Here is a 26567-nt window from a genome sequence, read left to right on the forward strand (position 1 = left end):
TATATATATATATATATATATATATATATATATATATATATATATAGACCTAATTTCGAACATGCTTTGTTCGCCATCACCGTACAGCACCTATTAGCGAGAACACATCAGCTCCAAACGAAGAAGTCAGCGCCAGAACAGCATTTATGGCGACACTCGTCACTCTTCGATAGGATATTATCGCTTTTATGGATGCTATGCTTTTTTATCAACTCTAATAATGATAATAAATTCATCGCAAATGACTCGAAAGTGATTTTAAGCGCAAGAGTTTTGACTTCTGATTCATTAAAAGGCTTCTGATTTGTGCCTCACAAAGAAAACTGTGACACCGCAGTTTTTTTTTCTGTTCCATGTTCAAGAATGGTAAATCCTCAGCTCAACTCAAAACGGGAAGCAAAAAAAGGACGTATTTTCATGTATTCTTCTCCTGTGTGCATTGTCGTTTCGCCTAATTACAAAAATAAAATACTCGAGTGGTTTTTTTTTATTTCTTAGTTCACAACAGACTGAATCACTTTGTTAAAAATGCAACGTCCATCACTCGGCATTGACGGTATCGGCATGTTTGGCGATGCACATGGCTTTGCTCTCCATGCGTCTCACATAGTAGACAAGAAGCACTCCCCCATCCATGCGAGTCCATCCAGCATCTTGATGGTGAGAACTTGTGTCTTCCAACAAAACAGCTATCGGCACCAGCTCACTGATGTCTCTCTGAGCACGAAACTACGTCTTTGTCATCAGCGACATCTTGACGGACGCGTTGAATTGGTCCATGGTATATATTTAGCGAATGCCAATATCTAGCAATGCGCAACGTAGAATCTAGGTGTTTTTTAAGCAATGAGAACAAAAAATGCGAGTTTCGCGCTCAGCGTTCTCTTCAACTCTTAAAGAACACAGTTCATAGATTGGGGCCAGTATTTAAGTAAACTGAGAATTCTAGGTCTGTTAGGATAGTAAAGAAAGACGGTCACGTATTTTTCGGTCCGAACAATGCCGATCATAAGCCTTGAGACTACACAGATGGTTCTATCGATCTAGACTGGCAGTTGGTCTGATCGGACGCGGTATCTGCGCCGGTAGTGGGCCGTCTTGGCAGTTCTTGTTGTTCTGCACGGAGCCGGCACCTTTCGCCGGTTTTCACACAAGTTTTCACACAGCAGTTTCACGTCACTTAGTCCAGTGCGATGTAAGTGGGGCAGCGTTGATCAAGTGTGCTATCCGTTAGCTGGCGAACTCGAAGCGTCGTATGTGAGGCCTCCGTATGGTCCCCGATGAGGCATGTCGGTCGTACGCCAGGCTGTCACCTGATTGACTCGTGTTTCTGCTACACTGCTCGCCGTACTTGTCCTGAGGGAGGACCGAGTGGCTGATGCGCCCATCTGTAAAAAAAGCAGTACATTATGAGCTAAGAAATAAAACGCTTTTTGTCCTGTAAAAACAGCAGCTAGATTTCATCGGAACAGTAGTTGTTTCACTCTGCAAGTCGGTCCAGTTTCTATGAGGTGCATAATTTTGCAGGTGTTTCCTAATACAGGACACGGCAGCACAGTGCCAGCCTGAAGATTCCGCAGCAGTAAGCTGTGCACATGTGGGATAACACATACACAAAGCTTACGTATAAGTGAAAATTGGTCTGTTCGTGGTCCTCGGGTTGACTCCAGTTGTACAGCTGGACCATGTAAAGATAACTGTACAGCCCCGTCCACTTCTAGCTATAACAAGGTCCCTGCTTTCAAATCTTCATTACGTCTGACCCGGCCGCCCAATAACGTTAAGTGGCAGGCCACGTGAAGCAGCACATCCGGCTCCCTCTGTGCTTGCATCGTTTTGCATTGATATGCGTCTGCGTGCGACGCAATATTGCTTTGAAAGCAGCGTCCATGTTAAAGCTAGAAGTGGATAACCCTCTACATCACCACTGGTCGAGTGTGTGTGTTAGGGATGTCGGCACCCCTTCCTTAATTTCTTCCTTTGGGCCCACTTTTGTGACTGTAGCTTCGCTTTTTTGAATCAAGAAGGAAGTGATTTGACACACCGTATTTGCGTAGCTCTTATATCGCCAGCATCTCGTTCTCAAGTTAGCAAGAAATCTAGCTGCGTCATCTCCAAGTCATCACGCTGGCTTCCATAAGCCAGATCATATGGAGGGAAAGGGTCGAGGCATGAGAACTGGTGACTTTTATCGGTCCTCCTCTTTTTTCTTACCGAAGCATTACCCAATACTCCTTCCCTTGAAATGTCCTCCAACGCGTACTATTTCTCGGAATTCCGAAAGCATTGCCTTCTAATTAGTAGAAGTGCAGAAGAAAAGTTGTGTTGCAAACCTCGAAGACACGCATTTAGCCTTGCTCAAAAGGGCAAGGTAAGTAAGCCAGCTCTATTGAAGACAGTGCCAGTAGAGCCGCCGTAATTGGAGCATTCCCTCGAGTATACGTAGGGACGGAATTTTCATTAGCTGTTGGCCAAACGGCAAGGACAAGCAAACGGAGAATGACAGGGTTGAGGCAGAGGAAAGAACCACGGGAAGCAAATAGGCTCCATGGTAACACTAATGAATGGATGCTGCGCTCACCTGCGGCACGGACGGATGTCCTCACATTAGACAGGGTCGCCCGGGGAGTAATGGGACAGCTGGTCTGAAATGACACCCGACATGCATAGCAATTAGAGACCGCGAGCGCACTGGCCCCGACGAGAGCCCTATCGCCAGGCACCGCCTCTGTAACCTTCTTCTCCTCATCTCACTCTCCCATGGCATGGCATCTTTATATATATTGGCCTTTCTGAATACGCTGCGACATTTTTTGTCGCGCTAGTAGGAGTGAGCTTTATTGATGCGGGAAAGCAGCCGGGATAAGAAGGCATTCGTCGGTCGACAGCACAGGCATTGTCTTAATTAACCAGCGTGCTTGTCCTGAGCAGGTGGCTGCAATCATACTATAACGCTTTTTCGACACACAGCGAAAGATTATCCTTCATTCAGGCCTAACACTCCTGTTGGCGTTGTAGTAAATGAGGCCCCATACCACCGTAGCACGATATATTCGTTGGTAACTATTTTTTCACTGCTGTCTTTCTCGAGGGGCGAGAGTTTGGAGCCATAACCGAGTGGGAAGGCGCAGAATGTATGAAGGCCTTGTTTTTTATAGTGATATTGATGAAGCCAAAGAAACAAAATTGCTCCTGGCGTGTACCCAACCGCTGGTTGGATGCATTGACGAAAGAAACAGAGCAGCAGCCAGACTATTTATCATGGCTTAAACATTGAAGTGCGGTTTATTATAAAAGGAAACATTTATTTATTTAAAGACATATCAATGAATTTTTTTGTTCTCACGACATAAGTGAGCAACCTTGCTGGATAAGGTTGTCTTCAAAAAAAACAAACAAACAACTTTATATATCTCTCTCGGCGCTCTGTATCTAAGTTTCTTCATAAAAAGAAACCGCAGACTGCTTTTACGTCTCTATATTTGCGATATATGTAATTACTTTTGTAGCTTGAAAGCTGCACGAACCACTGAAACTCGATTCAGATTCCTGAATTTTCAATGAAGATGCTGATATCAACTGCCCAATCGTAATTTTAATTCAAGCTAGTGACGTCAGAAAAAAATATCTTTAAACACGACGATGACCATCAAGAGCGGATCTAATTGGGTCTCGGGGTGACTAGGTTTTATTAGCACAGCAATTGGAATAAGCTGGGCAGAACAGTTCATTTGCCTAGTTCTGCGCATATTCGTTGAAAAGGTTTTAAAACGTTCTTTATGCAAATTTTTTCAAAGCAGTCACTCCTTTGAAACTGCCGCTGAAAAGACGATTTCCCGCTTGTAATTTGCTCTATTATCGAAATCTTGCTCTAACGTGCTTAGTGCTTGCAAACTTCCAGAAATATCTCTAGAGCTTGCTGGATTTATGCCCATATGAACACGCATTCAATGTAGTCTGAGAAAGCAAAGATGTAAGGCTGTCATCAATACACTGAGATAAATGAGCGGCTCACCAGCGTCAAAGACAGTTGCGTAGGCGGCGCCACCGTCGTGAATTGCTCCGAGGTCGATTTCCGGCTTACCGGCTGCGGCTGCTCGCAGTAAGTTGTTTCCGTCTCAGCGTATGCATCGCAACTCTGCTGTTCTTGCATTTGCTCTGCAATGGTTCAGTCGCCACAGACACAAAAAACAATTTAGATAGAAATAATGGCTGGTCAGATTGTATGTTATTTAAGAACAGCGCGACTTTGACAACGACAACTGGAAGACACACACACCCATGTGTTTTTTTTCTTACTATGAAATCAGAGCTGTTTTTTAGTTGAAAGCCTTTCTTGTTTCATGAGCGGCAGCGCTAGAGTGAGTTGACAGATGCTGTCATCACAGTGTGCCCGACGAGCGTACCTGCACGAACTGACACTTAGGAAATAGAAACACTGCCGCGACTGCGCTTCAATTCCGGGCGAAAACACTAAGATCAGCTTTTCTGGCCCACGCATGTGAGCACTATACTATCGGTGCAGCCAATCCTTGCTCGTTTTAAAATGCAGTACGGTCTTGCGCTGTGCACAAATAAAAAGCATCTTCGTCTTCATCACGTTCCGTGTTTACATAAATATTTACTTATTTACACTGTCATCCAGGAAAGAAATCTTTGCACAGGAGTTATAGAGGTAAGTACAAATATTTTGGAAATAACAGCCAGCGCAGTGGCCACAAATGAGTGATTCCCTACAAAATGTTGCAGCAATAAAAAGGTTGAGCGAAGCAACACAGCAATAGAATACCGATCGAATGCACAAAAGTTTACGGCCTATTAACAACCACAAATTAAAGACGTAAATAAAATAAAACTAACCCCTAAAAGCAACAAGACGATCATGTTACTACAAAGTGGCAACTTGAAATGTAAGACAATGGAAAACATTACCGAATACTGAAGAATACAATGCATGACGTCAGGTTTTGCTACAGGACTTCGTCGTTAGTGAGGAGACCCCACTTAGATAATCTTCGTGGGAACAATGAATATTTAAAGCAGTTATTACGCTGCCTATAATTGCTGGGTCATTGCCTTATAGTGTAACCACTTGAAGATTATTATCGAAATGATCGTCGACCACTAAGAACTTGTGTCAAGAAACGCGATTTCTTTCGTATATGATATTAAACCAATTCTGTTCAGAAGTTCAATTACAGATGAACGTTCCTAGATATACTATAAAAACGACTAGTCTTTTTGTATTTTCTAAATATTATAGATGTTTTTTGGTGAATGTATCCCAAATTATCACCGTAACTTCAAATATCGTATGGACGATTGATTTGAGAGCTGGATCCGTAATCGAGGTGAGGAGAACGTCAACGCGACTAAGAAAATAAACTTTACAATTTTTAACGTTTAACAACTTCATTCTTGTTTTCAGTTCAGTCAAGGTTCTTGGTAATCCAAGATTATAAATGTTTGTAGCGTGAAACTGCAGAAAGAATATTATTTTTATGAGAAGACTGGATTGTCAAGGAATTTCTCTTGCAAGCGATTTTCATACAGACGGTTTTTGAAACTGATGGTCATGAAAGCTTCTTTTGTTATGGTCTGAACTGGCACATCTTTCATTTCAGATTGAAGCACAGAATTATCAGTGTATAGTTTAATATATAGTGGACTGCCTTTTTTTAGATATTTTTAATCTAAATCATAAATAACGATCTTTCATTTACCCTAGGTAGACACGCCATAGCCATGCGCCATCTCGTCGAATATGGGCGAAGTCCGCGAGCGTATAGTGTCGATTGAATTCACCAGTCGGCGTGATAAGACACAAAAGTAAAGAAAGTTTGCCGAATCGTTTGGTTTCGCAAAAGCAGCAGCATCAGCAGCAGCAGCGCTGAGCAGCAACATTCCAGTGCAGATACTTCCGTGCTCTCATAGATTTTACACCCTTGAATTTTCTCACATAAACAAAGGCTTAGCTTGTGACTCACTCTCATTTTTGGAGGCTACAGGGAACGGCATCTGGGCTGGTGAGGCATAGTACGACGACCGCGACAGCGTATCCTTGAGGGTTCCTTCCTTCTGGTTGAACTCCGAAAGGATCACCGCGTCGTCCAGATACAACTTCCTTGGATGCGGGCCTCCTGGCCCCGCTGAAACCTCAAAATGTTGTTACAGACAAGTACATTCTAATCAATTAATATACAACAAGCAGCAAATTAGTCCTTATAATGAAAGCCCGAACCTGGGGCAGGACGTTAGATGGTTTGACAGTCGTCCAGATTGTCCACTTATAGGGGCAGCGGGGCATCACCGTAAGGAAGTGCACTAGGTACCAGAGGAGAATCAACACTTTCACTCTTTCAAAGCTGGAAAACTCGGATCTTGTATTTGCTGCTCTAAAAAGTTGTATTTTTCTGACAAACATTAAATAGTAGCAAATTTCGCTCCAGTATGAAGACCAGTGCGTACATAAATAGCTTTTCGTACCATTACCAACACTTGTGCTACAATCATGACACGGAATACGACGAAAGACTAATGACTCGGGCCATCGACAATGATGGTAAGGAAGCTATCCGGGCTTATAAGAAGCTACTTAACCATCATCGTGACCTCAAAGAATCATGGGAACATTGTTTCATTTTTCACAAGTAGTGTGTTTCTGCGCATAGTCACTGTCATCGAAGTCATGCGCTGAATTTCCGCCTTAGGATTAACAAAGCATCAATAAACTTTAAAAATATATGTATCCTCGCACTTTCGAAATGTGTCCGTATAGCGGAATAATTCTTTCTCCGTACATCTAACTGAGCCAATAAGCAAGCGCGGCAGTTATAGTCGCTGATTCTGTGTTCAATTTCTTACCCATTGCTTCGGCATGGAACACATCCCCTCTAGCTCAATACTTGCTGCTACAACGCACAGTTTCTATAAATTTTGATGTAAAGAACACCCGGTAACTGTAATAAGATGGTAGAATAGAATGGTAAGAATATGGTACTTATTCCCATACTCTCACATTTTACGGTAATTTTTGTTAGTATCGCAAAAGCCGCACGTCCGAATATTCATGGTATCAACCTTTAGCCACCATAATGTCGTTATTAGCCGTAACATTGCAAATATAAGAGTACTGACAAATCCATACCAATACATCTAAATATGTTATTAGCTCACCATTAGCAGTGGGGCTGCTGCAACGTGAACTGTTTCGCCTCAGGCAGATGTACACGGTGAGGATGGCAATGACGACCAGTATGGCAGATATCGCCAAAGGAGCGATGACCGCCGCGTTCTTGTGCATAGGCAAAGCTGCCTTGTCTTGAATCGCCGTCGGAACCAACGTAGCCACTGCGTCATACGTTTGCACGAATACCACTCACTTAATAAAACGAGAGGATTCCAACTTACGGCATTATTCACAAAGTTAATGTCATCAGAGAGATATGCAGCACGCTTTAACTTCTAGATGCCCTAGAGTATAGCCCTCAAAGTTTTCAGGAAAGGCGAAATACTGAATATTTTAGCAACTGTAATGTTCGGTTTTGGTGCATCACGTGTAATTCACGAGTGTAGTGGAACTAATGCGTCGAAATGTTCGATAAGTTCGAACAATTGAAAAAAATAATAATATCTTCAGTTCGCAAGAAGAGGCAATTATGCAAGCTAAAAATAATTCTAAATCAATCGAATATATTCTAAAATATTCATATAGTTCTTAAATACGTGAAGGGAGGAGTGTGAAAGACCGGCGTAGCTTTCTCTCATGAGCGTTTCCAGCAAGTTAGCGGCACTGAAGTTCTTTGTTAAGGGCATGGCGCGGTAGCGTTTCACGCAAACGGACAATCTATTTTTCAATTTCCTAATTATTATTTTTGTTAATTTAATACTTTATATTCTATATTTTTTTACACAGGTTTCTAGCATCAGTAATAATTGGATTTTCATTCTGAACAGTTTGATATTGTTGAACATGTTTTCATTTCTTCCAAAGAATATTACAAAGAATTAATTCACCAGTTACAGTTTAATTTTTTAAATTAGCAACATCAAGAGTTGTCTTTTCATTGCGAGTATTTAACCTTTCTTCGTTTTGTGATTGTTTCAAACAATTAAAGATTGATTACTCTAAATTATTCACTTAGCGTCATCAACCATTGCCTTGTTATTTGGAGAAGTTTGCACCTTTCATCCCGCATTTGCGCATTTTCTAAGTCGACAGCCCTTAAGTGCTCATACTCGCGGTGACTGGCGGTCCGTTACGTCCAAAGGCTGTAACAGCGCCAGCTGTGACCCTCCCCTGCAATGGCGCACATCCTCGTCGCTCCTCAGCGATAGGGAGCGGCGCCGAAGCGCATGCGCAGCTGCCCGTAGCAATAGCGACGTCTCCTGCACCGGCCGACGGAGCAAGTACCCGCTGCGACGGCGCTCAGTCGCCAGTCGTGTCGTTGCAGTCGAGTGAGCGAGTCGGATGGCTCTCAAGCGGCCCACTGATTCCACACCCATCACAGGAACGCGGATTCCTCCAATTAATGAATAAATGAAGACCACCACCGCGCTATAAATGATTTCGTCTCAGCGCTACTTAGTGGTCCAAGGTACCCGCTCCAATTTTTCTTTTCTTTAATTAATCTAGCGATTCCAATGATTTCATGAACACGTACGTCATCGCCTATCACACAGAAATCAATTATCAGTCACTAGAACCATGAATTACCATGATACGGCTTTTTACAAAGGCCCGATTATTTGCGACACGTGATTCTGACTAGCACTACAACTATCATATTAAAAGTATTACTACTATGCCGACAGATTTTGAACCAAACGAGCTGTATAAGCTTGCGCTTAAAAAAGGGCCTACTCTGACCGTACCAAGCATCCTGCCTGAATCAGTCTTGCAGAGTGCACATGTTTCAACAAATCGATGCACTCCACATATAGCGACATTCAATACGCTTAAGCATTGCCTCCGATATTGGGCAAAGTGGCATTCGGGGCGGTTTAAAAACCATGCTTTAGACCCTAATCGCGGAGGCCGCCAGTGTTTTAGACTCAGCATCTCACCTGTCTTCAACACATATGAGCTCTCGCATTAGTCACAAGTTGCTCTGCACTCGGCAGCAATTTGCACTAATGACCTAATGATAAGATTTATAAGTTATTGTGAATATTATGAGGGGATAGGCCTTGAAGAGATGCAAATAAAAAGCTTAGAAAATAATCTCCAGAAATGATTCTGCCTCTTGGAATGTATTGCAGCACTGTTCTCGGCTAGCATTTTACTTTGGATATAAGTTCATTGTCTTTTCACCGATATAGCTATAACTCCAAAACTTATTTCCTTATATCTAAGCACATTTCGTTGTTAGCTGTTTTCCCTTTTATTATCTCTACAAATATCCTCACCGGTAGAAAGCACTTGAAAATGGTTTCGATTTATATACAAATCAATTACATCGCTATCGCTTTTCATCTCGATTCGGCGTGCACTTAACATGGCGTTTGATTCACTAGCAAAGATGCACTGTTTGACATGTACTTGGTGACGAAAAACTACTGCCAAAATGCAACTTCATTCAGGTCAAGATCTTCGAGGAAGAAATAGCACACGAAGAAATAAGTTCTAGGATGACTCCCGATAGTGTATTCCATTACAAAAAGAACAAATGACGCGTTACTCATATTACTTTCGAAGCGCCACACATGCCATGGTCAAAAATGTGATCACTATCATTGTCAGTGTTTTCTTTTCTGGGTACTGCACTTGTATTTTGAGCACAGTGCACACGGTACACCACCAATGACCGACACGCGTTATAAATCGTAGCGCAAAATATTACTTTAATTCAAGGTAATTTCTTCAATGTAATTTTTAGAAAACTCCGTCGATAGGATTGAATTGGCTACCTGCGGCGGAGATAGCGGGCGTGTGGAACTCAAAGTCGGCCTGAGTGGCACCTGCTTCGCTGTGGGCTACCACCTGCACCTGGTACCGGCGTCCGGGCGCCAGGTCAGCGAGCACGTACTGCCGCCGGCGTGGGCTCAATGCGTCGGCCAGTGGCAGCCAGGCCGGGTGGAACTTCAGACGATACTGGATGGTGAAGCGAGTCACGGGGCAGCCGCCGGTAGACCATGCGCCCAAGTGCAAGGTGGCGCTGGTCGCGTTGGTCGTGATAAACTTGTCCAGAGGCGGCGAAATGGGAGCTACGTCATTAAGAAAAAGTCAACGAAACCAATTTGCGCTCTCAATTTAAGTGCGCTTATAGCTTTCATGACAAGTAGTGCTGCAGAAAAGGTTCTTCGGACCCTCGAACATTTTCTACTGCAATGCGCCGCGCTAGACGAAGCACGCCGCGAGCTGCTTGCGGATTACAGAGCCAAAGGGGTAATCCCGGAGAGAGTAGCTGTGCTCCTGTGGCCGCCGGGCAGTGCGCGCGTACGCGAGCAAACACATGTGAGCCTGTGTGAATACATCACACAGGCGGGCTTGATGTCCCGCCGCCTCTTTCACCTCGCCAAAAAGCGCGCGCTGCGACCGAACGCTCCGCGTGTGCTATTCCGGACGATAACGGCTGACCGCCCCACGTCGGCCGTCAATTTTGTAGTGTGCCGCGCACGTGCGTTGTAACAGTGACATGAACGCAGCAAGCGCGCGGGTCGTGCCTTTGCAATTGGAGCAATTGCGGACGCCCGCTCGATGTGCCGAGTGCTCAGTGACCTATGACATCTGCGGGTGGGCCTCTAGCAAAATACTGTACATTGTGCCATAGTGTATATATTTACTTTTTTATTTTTACCTAACCTCTCCTTTCTCCCTATCGCACAAATATTTGACTTCGTCTACCGCTTCCTCACTATCCCTTTATTTCCGCCGTCCCAGTTCAGATGCTTCAGATATCAGATAGCAGATACCGGGGCTGGCAAACACCTTTTCCTTCGTTATGAATATATAATGAATAACCACATACGAGGAATCCCGGCCTCGGCGGCCGCTTTTCGCTGGAGGAGAACAGCAAGGCGCCCGTGTGCTGTGCGATGTCAGTGCACGTTAAAGAACCCCAGGTAGTCTAAATTTCCGGAGCCCTCCACTACGGCGTCTCTCATAGCCTGAGTCGCTTTGGGACGTTAAACCCCACAAATCAATCAATCAATCAATCACTACAACTTTCTATCAACCTCTTCAGCGGGGGTTTGAGAATGAGTATTCAAATCCTGTAAAGACTGTACGTACTGGAAAAAATCGCAAAGCCGACCATCGAGTATGCATTCTTTGAGGAAATGTCTCCTGAGAAAGACAATAACGTATGTGAAGGAAATAGGAAGACGCCTATAGATTGCGCTAGTAGGTTATGATGCAAAAAACACGAAACATTCCACGTGAAAGAAACAAATTACCGGTGTATCACTCCGCTTAAACCGACTGAGACACGTGAAAGGACTGTTTGGCAGAGCTTGAAGGTTTTACTTTGGGGTTAAATATTGACAGAGTAACCTACGCTTTCGCAAGGTGTTAAATACGTCTTTACGGCACAGTATACAATGGGATGTATGTGCATAAGTCGCCGGTTCGAATCGTTTTCGCAAACCAGCATAACCTGACAAATAGATGCTAAAAAGGGGAAATCTGATGCCTCATAGAGCTCCGTTAGTGATACCGTTGTAGCAAATGCAGTGCTGGCGGCGATTCAGGCAAGAGCACCGGTACACGAGTATCTGCTGTGCATGTTACCGACCTAGTATCCGCATCGGGAGCTCAACAATGGCTGTCCTCACAGATGCGACTGAGCTATGGAGTTGAGGAGCTCCCAGTTTGCTATGAAGCAACGAAGCAGTAAGTATTTCTGCACGCCTATGAACATCGCATTATTGTTTTCACACAAGACGTTACCTTTAAAGGAAAGCATCGCACAGAAACATACTGTTATTTTATATGTTAAAGCGAAAGCATCCATTGTTCCGTTGCGTGAAAATGAGTTATCGACGCAATGCTAACAACATTCAGAGTGGTTCACAGGGGAGTGAATTGCGAGCAAAGTATTTTAGTTGAAAAGAAGAATGTTTTTGAATCGATACTGTTTTCTTTCTTTCTCAGGCTGGACACGCTATAGTTATTGTCAAGGAATAAAAGAAAGACTATGAGAGATGATATACGAAGTACCGAGATATTTTCGGCACTGCAGTAGCCGGTTCATTGGCCTGAAGTTTCTTTGGCTTTACCTGCTAAGAAATGCTCTAAGGTAACACTGCTAAACTTAATCGTTCTGGAATTTTTCTTCTCTATGTCGAAGGCAGTCTTTCTGTTCCGACAAATATGAACCTGAGTGGAGTCTCTCTTTTATGATAGCCTAATTTAGCATCTTTGATAAGGCCCAAAAGTGTTGTGTACATTTGTATATATATATATATATATATAAATAAATCTAGGTCCTAGTTACCATTTCCTCTGCATAAGTGAAATAGGCTGTTCATTATATGTGATTTATTCGCATATTGCTTAAGCAGTCAGTGTAATAGCACGGAGCCATCGCTGTCCTAGTGGCAGTGTCGGATGCTGCTTTCATAATCGAGGCCTTCCCCTGGAAGAGAGTATTTCAAAATTACAAGCATAAACGTTCGTTATACGGCAAGCATAGTGTAAGTAAATATGTTATTGACTAAAGCAATTACTCCATAGGAGGCAACTGGCGTGAGGTAGAACAAAAAGCCATGACGTAGAAAACCAAAGCGCCCTATAGGAAAGGAGGCGAAAGCTTAAATTTGAAGAAGCGGCCAACCAATCTTGCGAGAGCGGCTTTCTTCTGTACAAAATTAGGTCACGAACTTCCAAAAATACTTGACAGAAAGAAGGCAGCCCTCTTATCTACTTTCGTCTGTAGCGTATGGACTTCACATAAAACTAGTTTCATCCTTTTCATTTTTACCAACCTGCGCCTTTGGTGCGTACGATGACCTTCTCTCCCGGCTCACCCGTGCCCAGGCTGTTGGAGGCGGTCATGTACAGACGATACGTTGCTCCACACTGAAGTCCATCCAGCACGAAGGTCTGCTTAGTGGAATTCAGGGGCAGCTTCTTCCACTGCCCGTGCTCCGTACCGTAGTGCAGTACATACTCTGTCAGAAACACCAAGCACAAAGATGAGAGCTCCTCAGTGTGGTATCTATTGACTTTGATCCCCAGGAAACATGCATGCGGATAAACATTGGGGCTGTTTTCACCGGAACGTCGGACGCTTTGCACACAACGCAAGTAACTCCGTGGTTGTTGGAGATACGTCCGCTCATCAGATGTGATCTCAAAGCAGCGTGCATTCTTTCGTGATTTGCAAGGGTACAAGATTAAACTGAGAACCAATCTTACTGCAATAGGGGCAGGAAATAGATTCCTCTTCATTGCCGGATCGAGCAGCGTCTTTCTTTGGTTGATTTACGCTTCAGTCGGCCGGCTTGGAATTTGAGCATTCAAAGAAGCACGAATTAAAAGGTGCTTCATCTTTTGTCTACACTTCATGCAAACGCATTTCGGAGCTAAACGAGAGGGACTGGTAAATCTTCCTTCTTTTTTGTTGTACCGTGTCATGAGTGATAAAACAAAATCGCTAAATATTTATTATAATTTTGCATTTCTATTTTTATTTTTTTACATTAGTAAGTGAAATTGCTGAACGTAGACGCACCACGTTGCAACTTTCGCTCATCGCTTCGGTAAAACAAGGCAACCTCACAACTTATACTGCCTAAACGCACTGGGCTCTAGGAAACTTACCAAGGGGCACCACTCCACGATTGTTTTCAGACACGGCTCAATTGTTTTAGTGCGAAAGAAGCAATCTGTCTGTTCAAAGACACGCAAGATTGTCTATCGTTCGCGAGTTTCAGGGGCACAGCAAAAATAGAATAATAAGAGGAAAATCAGGCAAACTAAAGTGATGACATCCCGACTAAATTATAAGACGATGGTCTTGTGATCAAGTAGGACTTGCAAAGTGGTGCCCCATGTCGTAACTCGAAATTGTCATCGAGCCACGTGATTAAAACGACGAAAAGTGGAGTGAAATGTCATAACTCGAAATTGATGATGGTTCAATGTCACGTGCTTAAGTTAACATGGAAAAGTAGTGTAGCATGTCGGCTAAATATATGCAGTTTCGCAATGTGTAAGAAGGTTGGAAACAATATCTATAATATTTTTTCTTGCTGTCCGTGATTCGCCAAGCCAGAGCTTTCATACTTGAATCGCTCAGTGATACCCGTTGTTTCAATTTCTTTCTATTCCGCAGTATGTTGTGTGCAGCTATGTAATGCTTCAAGATTCCCTTAACAAAATGGTCTTAAGAAATGAAGTCCTCTTAGCTCTTTATTTTCAGAGCAAAAATGGCAAACCACGTTCTCGTCTCATGTGGCTTTCAAGAAACTGCATTTATTACGCGAGTCCTATACAGCTCGTTCGGTCCAGAAGCCGTCGCCGTTCCCATGCTGCGGCTCCAGCGTTGTAAGTTGTCGCATGTGTTCAGAATGTGGCAACAAAAAGAGAGAAAACTAATACGTAATCAATAAGAAAAGCTATAATGATTAGTGGTTAATACTGAAGCCAAATATTTCTCGATAAGTAAAATTAATTAAAGAATAATTTCAGAGCATTAATATAAAATAAAAGATAAAATAGAATGAGTGGACCCTCGAATACTGTGCCCAAGGATACGGGATCGTATCCCGGCCACGGCTGTCGCTTTTTGACGGAGGCGAAAAGCAAGAAGCCCACGTGCGGCGCGATGCCAGTGCACGTTAAAGAGCCTCAGGCGGTTGAAATTTCCGGAGCCCTAAACTACAGCGCCTCTCATAGCCAGAGGAACTTTGGAACGTTAAGCGCCTTAAACAAAACCAAACCAAACAAAACAATGTCAAGTCCTAAGTGATTGCGATGTAGTACGTCGTAAAGGTTTAACCCTGTTAAACTTGAGAAACAAAACTGAAAGCGACAATACGTTTCCATCGACCCGCCTCGCTCCGTCTGTGTGCAGCAGCCACTCGGGGAACTACGACCACCGAAAAATAGGATTCCGCCTGTCGTCTTCGGAACCTCTCAGACGCGCACAGTTGTATTCGTTAATCTGTCGAGAGCTGGTGCCTTCCGTTGGTACCAGCTAAGACAATTTAACCGGCATTTAATTCGGCATCTAAAAGTCCCGAGTTCTCTCCCAGATTTCGGCAACAGCAGATATGGTGGAATAAAAGAAGAATGCAATTAGCCGTCTGGCCTATGCCACTTATGGAAGGATCTGGCCGAGCCCATGCGCCAGCATGCTAGCTTGGGCCAAGACGATGCTTTTTTTTTTTTTTTTTAACAGCAGAGGAGGCGACCGAGTAGAGCGAGCGTCACGACTCCAGCGTAGCTGCAGTTGAGTGACGTCACGGCAGAATGAGGCGAGCACGAGGGTACCTCTGTTTTGGAGGTGGCGCTGAATCACTTCATAGCTGTCACGTGGTTTCTCCTCGGTTCAAGGTCAAGCACACGCTCATGGCGGACACGGTGAACAAGCTACGGAAAGAAATAGCAAAAGATCGCGCTTTTAAAATGTATAGTGGTCAGTCGTCGTGTCGTACTTTGTAATAGCTAAAAAAGGCAGTTATTACTCGTGCCGCAGTTCGTCGTACAAAATGTGCTGAGTCGTTGCGTCCTAGTCCTTCGTAGCGAGAAAGTGGATGAAGCAAACGAAAGTGCGCTATAACATATGATCTGAAGGGGAAGTTCAAGCACCCTTCTAAGCGATCTTCTTAGATGTTGGTAGCCTTTGCATTGGCATGAATGTTCCTCCACCACTTTCGCCGGGTCAATTTGAATTCTTCCCGCACTAAATATTTCCAGCAGCTCCAAGCGACGGCATAGGCGCAATTTTGTGCACACATCCGACCGGTTTAAATTTGCATGAAGAAATCCAGCTGCTAAAGTTTCAAAAAGAAACTTATATGTAGTTGACAGCCATATCAGTCACTGCCAGGCGCAGACGACTATGCTCAGAGCGAGAGAGAGAGGGAGAGTGGACGCGAGCCGGCGTCCTGGTCAGCGACACAAGAATCTTGTTTGCAGGGGGCGATGTTTGCGCAGCTAGCCGGATTGGGGAGAAGTAGGCATGGCCCAGCGGGCTCTCGCTGTTTGCCCCCTATACTTGCACAGCCGGCCGGCTGACCGACAGGGTGCAGGCACCCGCCACTGGGGTCCCGTTTCTTCTCTCGTAGTGCGCACGGCGAGGGTGCAGTTCCAAGGGAGCAGTAAGCATAGTCTTTCTGTGGACACCAAATATACAGTTTCTAACGCAAGTAGTTTTTCTGAGCGAATCTGTGGACAGTAAGAAATGCATTTCATTGACCTTCTTTCCTTTTAATATAGTTTTTTGATGGCATGCGGATGAAACTGGTTGGCATAAAAGTGGGGGTAGTGTAAGATAACGGATGTCAGACTCAGACTGAATACATTTAATTCGTAGTTATCGCTGTCAAGTTGTAATTGTAGCAGTTAGTGCGGATAGAACAATATTTTGCTATGAAAAAGCTATGTGAAATAGCGCAGCAATGTTGGGTAAGGCTAACCTAAGGCACGTGTGCCAAAAGATTGGGTTTGTTTTATTGTAAAATGTTACTTCACTACTACGACCATTTATACGCGTGAACCTAACTCACGGCCAAGACAAGGAGAACAGAGCGCAATTAGTTCAGACAGCCTTTAGTCGGGTTCGAACTTTGGTACCGGTGATGGTATTGTATGAAAAATATTGTAGTCGTGTGCACCCTAAAAGGCGCGAAAAGGAATGAAGAACGGATCCTTGATGAAAGGAATAACCAAAGAAAAAAAAGTAGCACGACATCTCCCTTGGAGCTCTTCAACCATCCGCCACCACAGCATCAATGGGATCGATGGCTTAAGGTCGCGTTGGGTGGCTGGGCGGGGCGGGGCTTGCGTATTCATGTATTTCAGTTCCTTCTGGTCCTTTCTCTTATTTCGTCTTTGGTCAGTTCGTCTGTGCGCCTTATCTTTCCATCCGGGCTGGGGCGGGGCGGCGGTAGTTGTGGCTGGTGGAGTCTGGACAGGAAGGGCAGTAAGAGCTGGGTCGAAGCTATGCGGCTATATCCACGGGCTCTCGGCCGATGGTCCCGGTGTACGGACGGCGTCGACGCTCTAAAGGGAGGATGCGGATGACATGCACTGCACCTTCAAACTAAATGTTACGTGACGACAAGCAAGAAGACGGCACGACATGGCGACAGGGCTCCTCTCGCGCCACTACCGATCCTCTTAGTAACAATATTACACCAGCAAGCCATACTTTGCATTAAGAGAGGCCACCTACAGAGAAGCACCCATTACAAGAATATGGCAGTGAATAAGGCGTAACAGAAAAAAGGGGAAAATTATAGAATCAGAGAACAGACGTAGAAGCTATTTCTCGGTTCTTCACACGCTTCAGAGCTGTACTTAGTGGCCTTTTGACATCCTAAATGAAATTTCAATTACAAATACGCCTGAATTGAGACCTCGTAAAGACGTCCAAATTACATCGCGGACGCCTGTAAACTTTGCCTTCTCAGAACACGTGTGTTAGTCAGCCTCGCATACTTCAATTGCACTCATCTCAATAAGTGGCTATAACGGGAGAACTGCAATATTTTGATTCCAGACCCTGCAATGCCGTATATTGACACGATGAATATTATATGCCTTTCAAGAGAAAATACAAAAAAAAATCATTTCAATGAAAATGTTATATTACAACGGAGGGTTTATATTCTTCAATGGCAGCAAGAATTTTATTCCTGAATGTAGTAAGTACACGCCGTTGAATTGCGACTATTACAGTCGACAGAATAACGCTATTTGTATTATGATCTAGTAATTTTCTTCTTGTATGAATGGTGCTTACAAAACAATACCAACAACGTCATTCTATTCCAGAACCTCAAATATATTTTGATTTGCCTTACTCTGCCAAGTATGTGTAAAGCCGGCAATAACTCATCGTGATGAATTGCTGTGAGGTCGATATGGAAGAGAAAAGTAACGCACTTCTTGGCGATTGTACAGTTATTCTCTTGCAGTGCCAAACCATATACTGGCGTTTTAGTTTTCCGAGACTTCGAAGTGCTTTCATGGTACGTTGCTTACCTGTGACCGAGGACTTGTCCTTGGGATCCCTTTCCCACTGCACAGAGAGGGAGCTTGTAGAGATCGGGCTGGCCTTGATAGACGGAGATGTGGGAGGCGCTGACGAGAGAAAATGATCGAGGCAGAGAGTAGATGCTAGGCTATAATGAGAGCCTTGTATTGCTTGTACGCGGCTGCATTACGCAGGCAAATATGGTTAACCTTGTACTAGGTTTGGTGCGACGAGTGCTTTCGCTCTCAGCAGCAGACCCCCGATTTTTGTGACGTTACGACCAGCTTTCATCAGCATTTTTTTTCTACACGATTAACTTTTTTTCTATTTCTTTAAACCGCTGCCGTTGTGAATACAGATTTTTGTCATGAATGAATGGCACCGGCCTCGCATTATTGCAGTGATGTTTGTTTCATTTATTATTATTATTATTTTATATTTTTTTTTTTTGGGGGGGGGATTTCAAGTAAAATTATTCATTCGCTAAACATTTCTTGTATTATATGTCACTGCTAAAAGTTCTCAACGTTTTCATTCGCCGCTTCCTAATATATCTTTGAATGTTTTGTTTCTACCTATAGGCAAGAGACAAGGGCAGCCCTCTCTATAAGCCTGAAGTATATACCGTAGGCGTTTGTGGCCTGTCCTGGATTTTGTTATCATCTTTTGCGCCCTTAAACGGCGCCCTGTGTCGTCTGTGGGCAAAGCAAACAAAAGAAAATACCTCAGTAACAACAGCTGCGTGAAATTGGCTACACCGAGGAGCGGCACCTGATGGCAGCTGGCCTTTCCCCCCATAATCCGCAGTCATATGCCGTTTGGACGCTGGGACCGCAACCGTTTTTATTTATTTGACCACACCCTTCATCAATCATAACATTCCTTTTATGCCCTGAAGCAATGAACTTCGCAAAAAAAAAAAAAAAAAAAAAAAAGCTTGGTGACCTTAAAACGTTGGGCAAAGGAGGCGTCCCGCACTTCTCCACAGGAAAGGGATCTTATGGGCATCACAGTATTGGCGATTTCTTTTTTTTTTGTTTTATCTGCGGCTTGAGCATTGCCGCTAAGCTTATTGTCTAGGTCTAAGGAACGCAGCGCTTTCTGTGTAATATGGCTTTGCTTTCTTCGGTATGCGATGGAGATTTTGGTAACTAGCGTATGCACAGCGAAACCACCTATTGTTGCTGCTTTTCCTACAGCTGATTTGTTGCAACGAGAAACCAGATTGTCACGTTCTTTGACAACTTAACGGAGCCAGCAATAATGCCAATATCTGCTTTGTCGCTTCTTTTCGCTGCCGCTGGTGACCTCAAAAACGATCGTCTTATAGTCCGAGCGTTTAGCTGTTCACGAACAAATTATTTTTTCGCCGAGGCTAATGTTGCAGCTGTATTGTAATACGCGATCAATTTTATTATCACCCGTAAACGTTATCTGTGTTAGATGTGCAGTCATCACTAAACTGATCGAATCAAGAAAATTTTATATGTCGACATCGTTACATTCACGTAGCAAACTCAAAATTTCCTCAAACAACTAAGACATATTTAGAATATATTTCACCACAGCTTGCAGCCTCGCTTGCTGTTCCATCCTTTCGAATGGTATGAGAGAAAATGAAGCAAATACGCAATACCTTCAGCACATTGTTATGGCATCAAAAAGGGCTGTATTTCTTTACCACGAATATCACGAGTTACAACCCTGAAAAGAGAGTGGCATTTTCTCGCTCAATTTATCGACTGCAAAGAAACTGCAATTTTGCTTTCCAGCTTAGGACGGAGACACCTATGTCACCTTACTTTACGACACACTTTCAGACACGAGGACCCTTGCATAGAGCCAAGGAAATAAGTATCTGGATGAGACCATTCTTAAAGCAAGTCCAGTCCCCTCTAGTTCTCCGCGCGCCAGCGAAATGCAGCACATTTGCGTCGGCGAAACTTAGGAGGAAAGGGGCTTCACAATGGCGGCGCGCTCGGCTCTCCGATTCGCAGCGGGTGTGGAAGTGCACAATCGAAACTCCGAAAGCAGCGCTATTTTCGGTAGCCCGATTCGTACAAACACGGCGTTATTGTTGCGTGAAGAGGCCGAAATGTCCATCACGTGCATCCAGATCAACAGTAGTGGAGTTTAGTACCTTTAGTACAGTGCTACTGAAATGTTATTTATTGTCTATGCTGTATTCCTAAGTGCTCAATTGGTTAGAATAACCTTGGATATCACTGCCTCATTTTGATGGGTGAAAAGAATGCGAGGTATAAGCAGAAAAACAGTTTGTACGTGTGGGCCACCCGGCAAGGCAAGGCATCTTCTTTCCTTCCGCATGCGCAGTCTCTTTTTAAGCCTCCGCCATGATTCTATTACATTCTCCTGCAAAGGTGTGTATACGAATCCACTTCTTCCAAGCAACAACAATGGCGACCGTCTAGTATAGTGATATACCCCGGTCTGCAGGAAGGAAAGCCACCTCGAGGGCCATTCATCGGAGTATGTTACCTTTGATCTGATCAATGGCTTGAAGGCGGCAACTACAGTCGGCAAAATCGTGAATTCCACCATCCTATGGCAAGCTGTTCGAGTAGAATAAAGTTCGCTAGAACCGCTTTGACGTTTAGCGAAGGACAATTGCTGCTACGAAGTCCAAAAGCTCCGCGGTGCCCATTTTCATCCCATAGATTCGGCGTGGCCTTGATCCGAGAACGAACCTAGGCTACCGACATGTGATTTGATTCGTCACCGGCAGGTGGCCACCTGCGTCTAAGATATGCAGCAGCAGTGGCAACGCCACAGCACCCCCCCCCCTTGCGCGCGCGCACACACACACACACACACACACACACACACACACACACACACACACACACACACACACACACACACACACACCACACACACACACACACACACACACACACACACACACACACACACACACACACACACACACACACACACACACACACACACACACACACACACACACACACACACACACACACACACACACACACACACACACACACACACACACACACACACACACACACACACACACACACACACACACACACACACACACACTTCTTCAGACACAAGGACATCTCACATCTCCTTCCGCGGATGGTTATTGCAATCTCTTTGTGAGTCTAGACAAGTCCATGCAACTAGTACTGATTAGGTGATCCATTTCTCCAGGTGCCCTCTCCCCTAACTGTGACAATACCGTTGTTTCACTCTATTTGTGGTCCAATGAAGCGAACTTGCTCATCACTGGACTCCAAGATACAGCGATGGATTGAAAGGTTCGTGATAAATGGTCAAGATATGCTCCCTGTGTTGAAGATTGTATTTCTCACAGGGTTCAGTCAGTTTCCAGGGGCTTTAACAATATTTGCGCCATCAGTTAGTGGCTAGGTTTACGAAACGTCAGTTGCAGAATCGCTGACATTGGAGTTCTTGTCGCTTTCAAGTGGGTAAAACTTTTTCTTGACGAGCTCTGTTGTCCTGCTCACGCGACCGCACAATGCGGAAAAGTTAGCTTCGCTACAAAAAAAAATTAGTTGTGGTTTAGCTCTGGTTAACCTTAGTTGAATTGTTAACGCAAAGGCGGAAGCTTCTTTTGCCTACTACATTATTCCCCCTATGACGCCCTATCAGTCTAAGGTGCTACATTATTGAAGACACTTAAGCTCACCTTTAAGGATACACACGAGAGCGTAAGCTACCAGCCCACGTATAATATCACACTTTAACCAAGCCGTATGGACGTGCCTGCGTGTGGTAGGGGTAACAAGAATACAAACCGTTCTAGCAGGCTGATTCTGATATAACCCTGCCATATGATAGGAGCAACCCGAGTTAGCAGCTCCATGCCCATGGCATAGGGGTAATGTGAATTCATGTGTAATGGCAGGCTGGGGTTTTATCGCGAAAACAATACTACGATAGCCGCGAGCCCTTGGGTGGCCGCAGCTACGCCGTGAAGAGGCGTAGCTGTGGTCACCTCATAAAAACTCAGCTTGCACCCCTTTCTTATTTATGAGGCACATGCACAAAGAGCACCTGACACACTGCAGCAGGATTAAAAAGTATTCAGCTCAATGTAAACAAACTAGTATACACGAACTACTAAGCTTTTCGCCTGTCACAGTTAAACAGAACTGCGGAGGCGGGATTTCGGCACTGACATCTATTACTGATACAGAGATACTCTTACCGGTTTCGAGTGTAGTGGCGATGACCTCATCTGAGGCGGGCCCCGTGCCCACGGCATTGTATGCCTGCACCACAATGCCGTACTTGGTGCGACTACGCAGGTTGGTTAGGTAAGTGGTCTCAAGGGCATCTTCCTCCTTTCCTTCCTCTTCCGGTCTTTCAGCACGCTCTTGTTTGTTGAGACCGTCAAACAGAGAAGAGGGGACTCTGCGACGGGCCTCTACTTGCTTGAACTGGAAGCTATCGTCCGTGTTAGCAATGCGATACCCGATGCGGTAACCAAGTATTGTTCCGTGCTGCTGCTCTTTGTTGAGCGCCTGCGAATATTTGGCATAATGAGAGATAGCTGTTTCTATATTAGCTACGTTTAAAACTTACTAATAGTGGCAGCACATAACGCGACCGGGCCGTATTTCATATACAAAATCACATTTGAAACAGAAGTCGATTACCGAACTGAAACAACTACTTTATCATGATTGCAAGAGTGATTAGTTGCACCATAGATCATTTTAGCAATAAGTTCACCCCAAAGGAGACAAGCACCAGGCTACAAAAATCGTTAACCTATTGAAAAACTGAAGGTAACACGCGGAATGGTTGTTCGAACCCTTCGTCCCCAAAACGTCAGCCGTATGCCCAACGATAAAGTCATTGCTTCAGTTTAAAAGAGTAGAAGTGCGGAACAGTTTTATTTTCATCTTTGCTACATTTTTCTAAAAATGACTTCAATTCACAATTTCACCGTACAAATTCAGTATTATGCCCAGGAGTATTGTTAGGCTATTGGCGCAAGTCTTATGACAGTGTGACCTGAAGAGCGCAGTAAGTGTCACAACTAGTGCTCTAGCCCGGTATGCCTGCGCTGAGGTTTTGGCGTACAACGGCTATTTACCGGCGGTTTCATTGGCGTGTGCCGTCACTTGCGATAAGGGTCTGATTATTGGATGCCTCATGCCTTTGCGAAGGCATTTCAGAATTTCTTGTAAATTCTTCCGTCCGGATTTTTGTGATACTACTGGCGTGATGGATTAAGACGGCAGGCCATGAAGATTGTTATGGTGTGCCGAAGTAGGTTCCTTTTAACGACATTTCTTACTAGCAGAACTGAAAAACGTGTTTGTATAGACAGAAGTGATGATAGTTAAAGAAGATTTACCGTTTGGAGTACGGTTAACTATTCTACCAGTCCCTATGCTTTGCAGTCAATGAAATCGTGCATTCAGTATCAATTCCGCGTGCCACGATGTGGCCTTGGTCATACGAAGGCGACACAGAGCCTGCCCTCTGAATACTTCGTGCGGCAGTAACGAAGATGTGGTACTCTGAGAGCACAGAAAAATATATTACAAGAAATGCCATTTTATTAAATGTAGCGCAGCCATTATTATGATTTCAGCAAGTTAGTATTGTTGCCGGCCTCATGCCTAAAAAATATTCTTGAGTCGCACTAGTTAAAAACTTTACTTTTAGCAAATCATGAGGAGGCCTTTGGATGACTTCCGACTGATGAGGAGGACTTCCGACTCACGACGATTCCTAATGTCAATGTCAGTATTCTTCTTCGACACTGACATGTCGGAGAAGAATGCTGACACAATCGCTCGCAGTGATACTCACCTTCCAAGAAACCTTCAGCGACTGAGAACCACTTGTGTGGACGCTCAAAGATGACGGCGCACCAGTAGGCGCTGCGAGTGAATGAAGCAGCGACGTTGGGGAGAATATTAGTATGTCTTTAAAGAAATGCAAATGGTTTAAATAGCTCTTTACAAAGCAATACACCACAAAGTGAGCAAAATGCAACCGATATTAGGTTTCCGAAGCAAATTCAATTTCTTGCTACATCGTGATAACGCAATTTCGTGTTGATTTCTGAATATCATAGTTTGTAAAGATTATTTATAGATTATAGACGTTTATACAATTTTTTATCAACTTTTTGAAAAGTTTATAGCTAATAGACGTTCGTGAAGGTTAAGACCATAATTTCAGTGCTTGAAAACGTTTCCTAACGTCTGTTAATTAATACTGCGAACAACTCGCCACTGACGCCTTCAACCCATTAAAAATGTTGCGAAACCACCCTGCTGCAAGCAAAAAAAAAATCATCTTAGGGATGTTCACGGCGCACTAGCACTGGCTAGTTTTAAAATACCTTAAATAAAAACAAAAACAAAATGCGCCTACGACAAGGCGTATCCGTTCTTTTATAATTTCGTTTAACAGTTATTGTCCCTCAACCTCTGAGCAATCGTCGCTTACCTTCCTCCTGAGTTGTGACCAGCGTCTCGTTGCTTGGAGTGCCAGGTCCGAGCACATTTTCGGCTATAATGCGAAGGGCATACTTGGTGACCGGCTGAAGACCACGAATGGTGGCCTGTGTATCCGAGCCGGGAACTACTAGCTGAGACACGGGACCACTCCACGGCTCTTGCACAGAAATTAGACATGGAAATAGGACATTACTCTCATGCACATGAAATAACAAGCCCAAAATACTATTGCGACCAGCAACTAAGTTGCTGATGATTTATGGGAAACTTTTCATCTTTATATGGGAGCAGGCGCCCAATACGAACCTGTTACACCTGTTTCGTCTAAAGACTTGCCTCAGTTCAACATTGAATAACGGCATCAAGAAAGGAACCCAGGCTCCGCAATTAACTGCCGTTGTTTTTTTTTTTGGCAGTGAGTTGACAAAATATATTCTAACATAAATCTCAGAGCCTGCTAAAATCTGTAGGTTACAATATAAACGAAGGAAAACTATCAATGGTGTTGAATGCAACAAAAAACCGGCTTCCATGGGAGGTCACTTTCGGCGTTCTACAATGTTAGAGACGCAGTTAGCTTTATTTGTATTTATTTTTATTTCATCAAAACTTTTAACATCATAAGCAAACAACTGCTGGGCTCATAGCTGAAGCATGGCCCATATGTTACACATGCGCATACGCAGCAGCGATCAAGACAGCGATGAACAATCGCGCACTGGTTACAAATCAATTTGAATGGCCACATATAAACATAAAGCAGGGAAAAAACATAATATGACTACAAAACAATAGCGACGAAATGCAGTGCAGCATACCAAAGTTATTTTCGTAAGATGTCACCTTTTATGCAGAACACTAAGTTACTTGCAGTCTTCTCTCCTATTGGTAAGGTGCTCATATTTTTATACCATATGCAACTGAATTAGTCGTTTACCGTATGTGTTTCAGGTAATTGTGAAATTAAAGTTTATGTTAATGACATTTCTAGAGTTATCCTTAGGAATCACGAACACACTAAATTATGAATTATTTGTACGTATTAAATTAACCACTAAACTGCCGACTTTAATTTCGGAGATTAACATGAAAGGAACTATTTTCGACCTGCAAAATAAGCTATGGATTTGAACGGACAGGAATACATGATTATCCGCACCAATCCGTTTTGTAATTTTACGGTAGGATCCTGATAGGTTTTAAATGTGGAAGATCTTTACTCGCAAGAGTATGTGATAGGGCAATGAAAAATAGAACGGTAAAACATTTTTAGTGCCGAACTATGGAATCATTCCCTTGCCTTCAAGTCCGTAGCATGGTGACGCTAGTTTAGAACCGAAATTGTCAATTTTGCCGTTGTCAAGGCAAATTACTATCTAGCATAACACCCATATATTTAATAGCGTTCACTTCCTCGAGAGTTCCATCATCAAGTTATATTTGAAGATATCCACTGTTAACATGAATATGTGAGCTATGAAAAAGCTTATATTTAGTATTTGCATTGTTTGTTGCAAGACTATTTGCTCCAAACCAAGAAGAAACGCGAATTTAGTTCTGTATTAGCAGCGTAACTTCATGTAATTATGAACCTGTATATCATCCGCGCACATGCCTGTGACATATGTAATGATTGACCTGTAAATCATCCGCGCACATGACTGTGACAGGAATGGGAACTGAAGAAAAATGGTAAAATATAAACAAAATGGGTCCTAGAAATCATCCTTGAGACACAGTTATAACAGAATGATATCAAGACAAAGTTTGTAAATAAAATAAATTGCAGTCTGCGGGTTAAGTAACTGAAAAATTAGACGAAAGTTCAATCAATCCATCACGTCTTTATTTACTTTGAAAAGGAGGAGTACGGGACTAAAAGTTCGGAGAGCTTGACGAGGTCCCGACCCCTCACAAGTCAGCA

The 26567-nt window shown here is 43.7% G+C and overlaps 1 protein-coding gene across 1 annotated transcript in view; it reads right to left on the reverse strand.

The window, feature by feature from the left end:
• Positions 1-483: 483 nt before the first annotated feature.
• The window catches only part of LOC146191940 (cell adhesion molecule Dscam1-like), a 135966-nt gene continuing 109882 nt past the window's right edge, over positions 484-26567 (reverse strand). Inside the window, exons 18-28 of the mRNA XM_084600405.1 lie at positions 24633-24800; positions 23988-24058; positions 22369-22684; positions 18158-18256; positions 12928-13113; positions 9910-10206; positions 7177-7350; positions 5988-6140; positions 4016-4158; positions 2582-2645; positions 484-1388 (exon numbers count right to left, since the gene is read on the reverse strand). Of these exons, the coding sequence (XP_084456531.1) occupies positions 1231-1388; positions 2582-2645; positions 4016-4158; positions 5988-6140; positions 7177-7350; positions 9910-10206; positions 12928-13113; positions 18158-18256; positions 22369-22684; positions 23988-24058; positions 24633-24800 (1829 nt within the window). The 3' untranslated portion in view covers positions 484-1230. The remainder of the gene's footprint in view (positions 1389-2581; positions 2646-4015; positions 4159-5987; positions 6141-7176; positions 7351-9909; positions 10207-12927; positions 13114-18157; positions 18257-22368; positions 22685-23987; positions 24059-24632; positions 24801-26567) is intronic.

Source organism: Amblyomma maculatum, chromosome 4, assembly GCF_055883805.1.
Source record: "Amblyomma maculatum isolate TAMU_Amacu chromosome 4, ASM5588380v1, whole genome shotgun sequence".
In the NCBI taxonomy this organism is placed as follows: domain Eukaryota; kingdom Metazoa; phylum Arthropoda; class Arachnida; order Ixodida; family Ixodidae; genus Amblyomma; species Amblyomma maculatum.